The following is a 10,190-nucleotide window of genomic DNA, read 5'->3' on the forward strand; positions in this document are numbered from 1 at the left end:
GCTGTATCAGTGTAGTGACCGGTCAAGTGTTATTTTCTAAATGGCTTACACGTCAGTCCAGCTTTGATTCTCTTTTGTGCTTTTACTGTAGTGCAATCGTAACATCATCGCTCTCCTTAACAAAATGTTAGTTGTGCTCATTGACCTCTGTCTAGCTTGTAATTTGTGAACAAGATGAACGGCTATTTTATTGTTTTATGTTGGTTTGTTTCATTTCTTTTCCTTTTAGTTCATTACTTTCTGTGATCGCCTGTCCTCTCTGAATACATGTGTGTTCGGGAAACGCTTTTATTGTAGATATCAAACTGTAAATAGTTTTTAAACATATAAGCTTTCGGTTCCATGTTCATGTTTGCACATCAGATGGAGTAGACCTGTTTTACATTGTGCTTTACAACTGTACGTCCGGTGGGTCTGACTCGGCTCGGATGGTGGATGGACGGTGGATCACTCTCATGCTGGTGTTGCAACACGTGACGCTTAAAGTCAGCGAACAAACTGAGCCTGATTAGCTGCAGTTTTCAGTAATTTAATAATTGTTCCACGTTTTAAGAAGAGACAGCAAATCATTTTCCTACCACCCTGTTTACATTTGTAAAAAAATCACCTGATTATTATTATTATTATTATTATTATTATTATTATTATTATTGAGCATGAATTTATATGGACCTAAAACATGATAAACATTGTGATTCTACAATCTAATGGTCTTGTTGTCTTTACCAGTCATTTGTGTTACATGTGCACAAATATCAAATGCTACACAATAGCACCCACCCACACACACACGCACACAAGTTCACAGTTCTGAATGTGAAGTGAAGTTGGAGTGATCAGTGGTGCTAAAACAAGGTAGAGAGCACATATAAATCTATGCGCTAGACAGTTTTTAGCCCAGTATTTAACCTGCTGCTTCATCAGGAGGCATCGGTATTCTTATATGTCGGCTAATAAGTGGCCAAAACTTGCAAGACATGAAAAATAAACTAGGTTTGAGCTGATTTTTTAAATAAAATTCTCAATTATTCACTGTCCTCACGATCCTGTTTCCCTTTTTATGCAATAATCTCAAGTCATGATAAAGAACTATTGTATCAAGGAGTTCCAAATAACACATGGAAAAACAGAATATCTGCTTTCTCTTCCACTAATTGGCAAATGCAGCGATGTGATCTGACAGTGGTTTCAGGCTATGTTCGAATTGCGGCTCTGTAACAAACTACAGCGCAGCAGTTATGCAATAAGACATTCATTAGCTTGTACGCCGAGTCTGTCAAACACAAACATAATCACCGTGTAAGATGTGACTTCTACAAATTGCTTTTTTAAGCCAGCCATGTGTGACAATTTTTACAGGTGGGCACCGTCAGCATGTGCTTGCTCCCTTCTATCAGCTGGACGCTGATAGAAGGGAGGCAAGGGAGAGGTAAGATGACTTCATTCAAAGATAATGGAACAGAGGAACACGCTGCCCTTTTCGTTGACCTCTAATGTTGGCGAAGCTGTTACTGTTGCCATTGAATGCTATGAAACGGCAAAAAGAAAAGTTCTGACCACATGGGTGCACAAATTACTGAAATACTTCCTTTCTTCTCTACCCTTCTTCCTTTGTTATATCTAATTATATCTTTCTAAATCGTGTCACTTTTTCAGCCTCTGAATAACCTTTTCATTACATTTGTCACCTTTACTTTCTCTCTCTCTCTCTTTCTAACGTGCTCATTTATGTGCCTGTATATTTCTTTTCTCTCTCCACCTCCACCCCCACTTTATTTATTTTTTTTTTTTTTAATCTCTGCTGACATTTTCAGTCCAGTGACTTCAGAAACAGACTGCACAGACTGTAAGTCTTGTTGCTGTACTAATCTACTTTCTGCTGACCACAAAGACTGGGACCAGCTCATTAACAAACCACTGCTCACGTTTCCCTGCAGCAAGTCCAGTTGTGGGACTAATCATTTTAGCATAACTGCAGCTCGTATATCACTGATAGAAAAACTTTACACTTGGTTGGAACATCTAGTATTAGGTTATTTTAGAAACCAAACATCAAGTGATTAATGCTGAAACGTAGGTGAACCATTATAAGGGCTTGTATACCATCTGGGGAACGCTAATAATGACTAATAACTAATGTACAGACACAAAAGATGTTCTTCAGTTACAAACTCTAATAGGAAACAGACTCGCTTTAGTGACGAATGGTGATAACAAATGTCTTTATTTGAGCTTTTTGTCACAGTGTACCATGGTTACCCATACAGAGACAATCAAACACCCAGCATATGCTACTGATCTCAAACTTTAGACATGACTGAGTTCCTTTCCCATTAAATGTTTGTGTTTCTGTGTTTCAAACCGTAGACCATCATCTCACTTTCCTAAAATCATAAACCTATGAATACATTCATTATTTGTGTGTTTGCACTGAAAGATGTGGAATATGTGCAGCACCTTGCAAACTTCACTATCCTGTAGATATAGGGGCCATTACTACATTTGATCATTTAAAACTCTTTTTTTTTCTGTGAATCATTTTTGAGAGACATAACATCAGAATGAAATGAACAACACATGAACCCCTGGAATGGCCTTTAATTAATACCAGACTAAAGCCAGTGCATCATACCTCCATACTGCATCTATCCTGTTCATTGTGTACACAGCATACCGGTTGCATTCACTGGTTGCGGTCAAATCAACCAAGATGGTAAAAAATTGACTCAGCTTATAAATTATGATAGTTATGGTAGGAGAATGTAAAATTTTTAAAACTAATTTTTATTATTTTTCTTTATAATATATTGTTAATTCTTTCTCATATTGCCTTTCGTTGTTTACATGATGTCTTGCTGGTGCTGTGTGGACTCGCTGACAACCTGATGAAGAGAAAAAGAGATGTTGTAAATTGTTATGCTGAGGTCAGATGATATTTAAGCACATTTTTTCTATCAGCACTTTCATGTGCAGATACTGTCGGGAGTGAAGTGCTGTGCAGAGGGGGCAACAGCTGGGGGTGAAGCTGTTTGTTCGCTGAAGCCAGTGCATAGTGGTGCAGCTTATGTCCTGTAAGAGTCTCTTTACAGGGTTGAAGCAAATTACTAAAGATTTCAGGCATCAGAGATGTTGGTGCAAATATGATTTCAATTTGAGGTAAGTGAAATTAAAATGTTTAACAGGGAAACTTTTATTTTTTATCTGGTAGTTTGCTGAAGCTTATAGTGATGTTAAAAAGGTGGTGGAAGATAAGAACCAGACTTACGCACTGGGCACTAGCGCCCTGGCTCATAGAAAGCATAATCTAGACAAGAATATACAGGGAAAAAAAACTTAGCTTGATAATTATTGTTATCTCTATATCTATTTAAATTAAAAAGATATTGTGGACTATTTTGTTCTAGTCTTGGATTCCTGTGCATGTACATCTTCACATGTGAAGTACATGGGAAAAAATATAGTATGTTGTAATTATGAGTCTGTGTGTGTGTGTGTGTGTGTGTGTGTGTGTGTGCGTCTGTGTGTTCAAACCTCTCCATCGCGGGTCTCAATGGTCTTGATGAGAACAGACTTCTTAGAGTGAATCTCTGGTGTACGCTGTTGGGACTCAGGACTGGTCTCTGCACGGACACATGATACAGTTTTTACATCATTTCATAGACTCATACACCACAGAGCAGCTGCACCCCAAATGTCATGTAGTTCGAAGGCACTGATGAAAGTGAATAGAAAACTAGAAGACAATAGGTGTAATATTATTAGTTCTGAATGCAGTTAATCGAGAGGAGATTAGTATTGAAAGACATCAGTGCATGGTCTGGACTGTTCACACATAAATGTGAAGAGGCTAAGTTGAGTGCTTATTGATGTGTGGCTTGTTGATGACTGGATCTGTGACTCAAAGATCCATAAAGTTGTTTTCATATGTTAAATATCACCACACAGTGGCTACAACGTGAAACTGCAATGCAACATGTAATACCCTCAAAATAACACCTGCCATATATAGTCAGAAGCTATAATTAGTCTTTTTTGTCCCCTCATTGACTCGTCTGGAATGTGAAATATATGTGATGGATATTCGTACGTGAAAGAATATTGTGCACTGTTTTCTTTTACCTCTATATCCGATGGAGGAATAAGCAGACTGGACAGGTACAGTGATCCTGTAAAAAAAAAAGGATGAAAACATCATGCAGCATTAGTCAGTAGGAAGAGGTTAAATACAAATCACACATCTCAAAAGGTATTGACTTGAAACACATTTAAATGTGAACAGAGCGCAAACACACCTGCTCTCCTCTCCCTCCAGCAGCTTGCGGTAGGTGGCGATTTCAATATCGAGAGCCATTTTCACATTGAGCAGGTCCTGGTACTCCCTCAGGTGGCGAGCCATATCATCCTGTACATCAAAACACAAAGAGATTTAGTGTTTGCTCAAACTTAAAAAGACCAAAGGACCAGATCAAAGGTGATTTCTACAAAACCTAAAGCCTGCTGGAGTTTAATTGTGCTTTCTAAAAGTGCAGTGGATTCAATGAGTAAACAGTGTGTAAAATCTCTATGATAATAACCTTCATCTTTGCAATTTCTTCCTCCAGCCGTGCGATGCTATCCTGGTAACCAGAAGTCTCACGGCCCATGCGATCCTCCATATCTCTCATCTGGCGCAGCAGAGATTCATTCTACAGATACACACAAGTGGAAAAGAGAGATCTCAACCATGGTATCAACCAGAAATATGAAATCACTAGATTTCTTTGGATGCTTCGTGAGGTTGGAGACAATACTCACAGTGCCCTTGAGTGAGTCGATCTCACAGGTGTAGGACTGGATCTGGTGTCTGTACTCCATGCTCTCCTGTTTGGCCTGACGCAGTGCATCAGTGTTCTTAGTCACGGCCTGGTTGAGATCAGACACCTGAGGAGAGAGGTGTTACGCAGCTGTTAGCAGTGCAACAGTGTGCGTGTGTGTGTGCGCGTGTGTGTGTGTGTTTGTAGGTGCTTCACCTTGGACTTGTACCAGTCTTCTGCCTCTGCGATGTTCTTGGCAGCGATGGCCTCGTACTGCACGCGGATGTCTCTTAAAGCAGCAGTGAGGTCGGGTTTGGACATGTCCATCTGGATCTGGATCTGAGTGTCCTGCATCTGGCTCTGCAGCTCACGGATCTCCTGCACGAGATGACAAGAAAGAAAGAAAATAGGTGTGAACAAATGTAAAAATATGACAGGGAGGGTTAGACAGAGGCACATCCTTGATTTAGTGGAGTGGATTTAGTTAAGAGAAAGAATCAGTGAACGAAGTGTTTACTAAATACCCTGAAACATAAACCAGTAAAATCTATGTAACATATCTGATCAATTACATTTAGATGTAAATATTAAATCACAGACTAACATCTTTCTCACTTTATGTCTACCCTGTGGATTAATGAGGCGACATTATTAGCTAATATTAGAAATCCAAAATAGCGAAGGGCTGATGTAGCACTTTATGACTACAAGTTTCAAACTGGCAAGCCTTGGTCCTATTCAGCTGTCTTCTGGTTTAACCAGAAGATATAAATAGCTGTGCATCTGTTTGAATGCGCACACGCAACAGCTGACATGCTCTCCTCAGCCAATCAGCAGTTCAGCATTTTTGAGAGGTCATAGTTGAGGCAGGGAAGACAACATGACAGAAAAGGGACCTCAAGTGTGTGTTGTTAAATATGTCCTTGTCCAATGTAACATGTCTGCAAGCGACTGCGCACACTGCTTTTGCTCTGCAGAAGAACTAAAGGTGCAGTTATAGTTTTTGTAGAGGAAGGAAGAGAATAGACTAGAAATATATTTAAATGTAGAATAATAGCTAGAATATCAATTAATATATTTGAACATAAGAGTAACTGTGTGCCTACACACCCTCAGATCTCATATTACAGTATCTAATACAGCCAGGGCAGACAACCAAACAGGCAAAATCTAAAGTCAGATCAACTAACCTCTTCATGGATCTTTTTCAGGAAAGCAATCTCCTCTTGCAGACTCTCAATGCGTCTCTCCAGGTCCAGCCTGGCCAGAGTGGCATTGTCAACATCCTAGATATCAACAGAAAAAAAAACATGCTTAAAAAAATACCAGAGACAGATGAGAAATGCTTGATGACAGATGAAAGCCACTCTCTTATGAGCCACTCTCATAACCAAAGGGTTATGAGTGTGAAGGAAAAAAAATCCACTTTTTACTGCACTTTGAGGGTGAAGATGACTAAAGAGTGATAAAAATGATAAATGGAAATAGAAGACGTACAGCTCTGAAAGCTGACAGGTTGTTCTCAGCCTCTTCCTTCTGGTGTATCTCCTCCTGCAGTCTGGAGAGAGCAAGAGAAGCAGGCAAAGAAGGGAAAGAGCAAAAAAGAGGAAAGTTAAAACCCAACTGTGTTTGAGAGCATGGCTGCTTCCTCAGGGACCAATTACTACAGAGATAAACTAGTTAGCACCTGTTATTCCTCCAGCCTTTTGCTCCCTGCTCTTTGTGGCAGCTGGTAAATCTACAGAAATAGAACTGACTAGACAGTCACACATCACAGTCTAACTTGTCTTTGCATTCATACCCACACATTAGTGCACTTGCTCTCTCAGGCCTAAAGCAGCTGTGCAGCTGCTTTCATACTGTCAGAGTCGGAAGGGTAACAGTGAGAAATGAACAGAGGTCTACCATTTGCTGGTGCTATTTCCAGAAATAGCATTTCACTATGCACCCTGAATGACTGGAAAAGGTGGAAAAGTGCATACATGGGGGGAATGTATATACAGCCTAATGACACCAAGTTTGCAAGTTTGTTATCTCCTTATTTTTAACAGCTTGGTGATTTTGAATGTTGCATTCGGTGAATAGATACGACAATACAGAAAAGAAACAGGGATTTTTCTGTATTTACAGGGTGTATGTGTATACATTTAATGTGTCACCTTTTGAAAGTACACCACAGTACCTTGTAGTAAAAGAAAACAAAATATTTATATAGTATATCAGATGTTTTCTATGTTATATGATATAGTGGAAGCACTATGTGTGTGTTATAAGTGTTGAAACCAGGTACAGCACTTGCTTCTCTCAGTGCTGAAGGCAACAATGTTGAAAGGGCTGATAACAGGAAAGTAAAGAAACTGTGTGCTGTGTGTGTTAATTGGACACATTCTGTGAGTGTGTGTCCTTGAGACAGACAGAATGTCTTACTTCTAAATTCATAAATCTGACCTAGTAGCTACAAATAGACCACCTTGCTCGCTCTCTCTCTCTCTCTCTCTCTTTCACACGCACGCACCCACAGACAACGGGGTTTACACATTGATCCGTTCATTTTCATCAGTCTGTCTCTGTTTCTGTCTGGCTGACACTTGATCTTGTCTGCCTTTTCTCGCCATTATTCAGATGAACCTGCAAGTGTTGCTCTCTCTCTCATTGCGGAAGCCACATGTGGGGTTTTTTTTTAAATCTTCTCTGTCCTTGACTGGTTAAACTACCTTGAAAACACCTCTCTGCTCTCATTCTGTCCATTTTTCCCATTTGCTCATGTTGTAACATCCAAAAATGTCACTCCATTGTCTAATGTGGACCGATTCTTGCCAACCTGGGAATCAGGATCTTGAAGGATCTATCACACGATAGAATTACCACATGTCAGACACCCTCTCTAAACTACAAGGTCATTATTGGCCTCTTGCTCACTCCTGCCAAAGTGCATCTAACCTATTCCACCCTCTTCCATTGTTTAGCCATTGATCTACACATCGACACTGTAAAACCTAGCCCAGCATACCTCAGTTTAAGCTTCTGCAGGTCATCAGCCAGGTTGTCTCTCTCCACCTCCACTCGGGCCCGCTGGTTGGAGTGGGACTCTATCTGCCTCCTCAGTTCTCTCATTTCCTCCTCGTACAGGTCGGCCACACGCCCGGGCCCCTCGCGGCCCCTCAGCTTCTCAATCTCCACTGTCAGTGCTGCATTCTGCTGCTCTAGGAAACGCACCTTCTCAATGTAGCTGGCAAAGCGGTCGTTGAGGTGCTGAAGTTCGGCCTTCTCGTTGGTCCTTGTGTTGAGGAAGTCCTGGTTCATGGCATCTGCCAGGTTGAAGTCGAGTTTCTCGCCGGCATAGGTGCGGACGGCTGAAGAGGAGCCAAACCCAGCTGCTCCAGCACCAGAGGACAGCCTGTAGCTTGAAAAGGCGGGAATACCAGCGCTCTTGACCTCGTAGACTCTGCTAGACATGTGGCTTGAGGAGCTGCGGCCTCCTCCTCCTGAGGAGGAAAAGAGGGAAGACATGGGAGATGAACCGACGCCAGAGCCAAAGACGCGACGGTACGAGGAGGCCGACTGGGCAGAGGAGGAGTAGGACTTGCTCATGGCTAAGTGACTGTTTGGTCGGCTAGAGGAGCTGCTCGAAGCGCTGAGACCCAACTGTCCCACTGGGCAACTGGGAGAGAAACTAACTGAAGAAATGCCGGACGCTGCCTATTTGTAGACTTACCACACCCACACCAACTCATAACCCGACCCCTTCTCTCGTTCCTTCTTCTGTCAGCACCCACCCTACTCTGTACTCCCACTACTTCCTACCCCTCCACTGTGCCCCAAACCCATTTTCCCATTATTAATTACTTTGTAAGTATTTTATATCCAACCTGGGGCTTTGATAAGACACATTTTCCAATTGGTTTTTTTCCAATCCTATCTAATGTTGGTCAGCTAGATTCTATTTATCACTGAAATCCAAAGCATAATGAGTTCATTTAATCTCTTTTTGTGCATGTAGCAAATTAAAATGAAATTCTACTGTATCAATCATGCAGCCATGATCTGATATCCCTTTTTTTTTACAATGATGTGTCATCCACTACTCTTCCACTCCATCTCTTCCCCCTCTCCAGCCACTCTTTTTTTCTGCAACCCCATTTCTTTCCCCCCTTGTTGTTCCTGTTGCTAGCCCACAACTCAGCTGTCGACAGTGTCCCGTTTCAACTGCTGGTAAGGGCGGCAGCCCTGTGTGTGTGTGTCTTCTTGGATGCATGTATGATTGAGTGAGTCGGTCTGCCATTCTCTGCATTAGTCACACGTTTCCTGACCCAATGTCAGCTTCAAGACATTCAAACGTAATTATCTGATCTATCTCCAACATATGCAGTGAATGTATTAGGAATCCTGGTGCAGCATATTAGAATTTCTTATATACAATGGGGGGTTTACTGCCCTCCCACTAGCTCTAGAGTTACAATAGAGTTTTGTATTTAACCTTGGTTACATAAGTAGCTGCATGGTTTGACTGATAGGGCGGCTGCTGAAAGGGCACACTCTCCATTTTGTTATAAGGGCTCTGCACTGCTCTGACTCACATCACGACTGTATAAATCTGTGCATTAGCTATGAAATCTGGTTATAGGTGGTGTTTTAACATTTTACACTATCAGTGATTCATCATGTTGAGGGAGACTCAGGGTCTTACCTCCCACATTTTATACTAGTGTAAATTTAGTACTTATTTAGTATTTAAGTGCCTTGTTTTTCAGTTCCAGGCAGTAATAGGAGCTGTCAGAGGTGACAGAACCGCATACAGTGCCTTTCCTTCCGTTCTGGCTGCAGAATTTGCCACAACAATGTGGCGTCAGAAGTGGGATGTGCTGATGGTCGGCGGATGAGTCAGCTGAAGGTGAAAGGTTGACCACCTGATTAAGAATATTCAGCCTCAACCTCTACAAAAATAGCGTTGAGACAGAGGACCGGAAGCTTCTTCTCTGATTTCCACTGTTGCATCCAAAAGAACCAGGAAAGTCCATAGAGAAACCACTCGGGTTATAGTCACCTGTGCTTTCCTCAAGTTATATTAAGGGACCAAGATTCTTTATCAGTTTGTGAGAGCTGATCCTCAGTCACAATGACACACACACAGCAATGAAGACTTGCTTACACTTACATGCACTGTCAAACACATCTGCTAACAGCAATGAAGAACGCTTGCTGTGTGTACAGCCGTAGTTATGGCTACTCTGTTGCAGCTGCCTAGCTGCACATCCAACAACTCAATCCTAATACGAAACGTGTAGGTCACAAAAATTATTATACATATTTGATTGTATGCTAGTACATGCTTGTGGTTGCAGTAAGTAGGCAGACAGTTTAGTGCTACAAGTTAGTTGGATTCAGGGAGCACTGTGG

At 41.5% G+C, this 10,190-nt stretch overlaps 1 protein-coding gene across 1 annotated transcript; it reads right to left on the reverse strand.

The window, feature by feature from the left end:
* Positions 1-2,198: 2,198 nt before the first annotated feature.
* Positions 2,199-8,484, reverse strand: desma (desmin a). The gene is made up of 10 exons (XM_026376712.1): positions 7,804-8,484; positions 6,291-6,351; positions 5,984-6,079; positions 5,010-5,171; positions 4,795-4,920; positions 4,575-4,685; positions 4,293-4,402; positions 4,120-4,166; positions 3,532-3,620; positions 2,199-2,882 (listed from the first exon to the last, which is right to left on the reverse strand). Exons 1-10 carry the CDS (start codon positions 8,382-8,384, stop codon positions 2,841-2,843), a joined length of 1,425 nt encoding a protein of 474 aa, XP_026232497.1. The 5' UTR covers positions 8,385-8,484; the 3' UTR covers positions 2,199-2,840.
* Positions 8,485-10,190: the final 1,706 nt, after the last annotated feature.

The sequence above is a fragment of the Anabas testudineus genome, chromosome 21 (genome assembly GCF_900324465.2).
Source record: "Anabas testudineus chromosome 21, fAnaTes1.2, whole genome shotgun sequence".
NCBI classification, from domain to species: domain Eukaryota; kingdom Metazoa; phylum Chordata; class Actinopteri; order Anabantiformes; family Anabantidae; genus Anabas; species Anabas testudineus.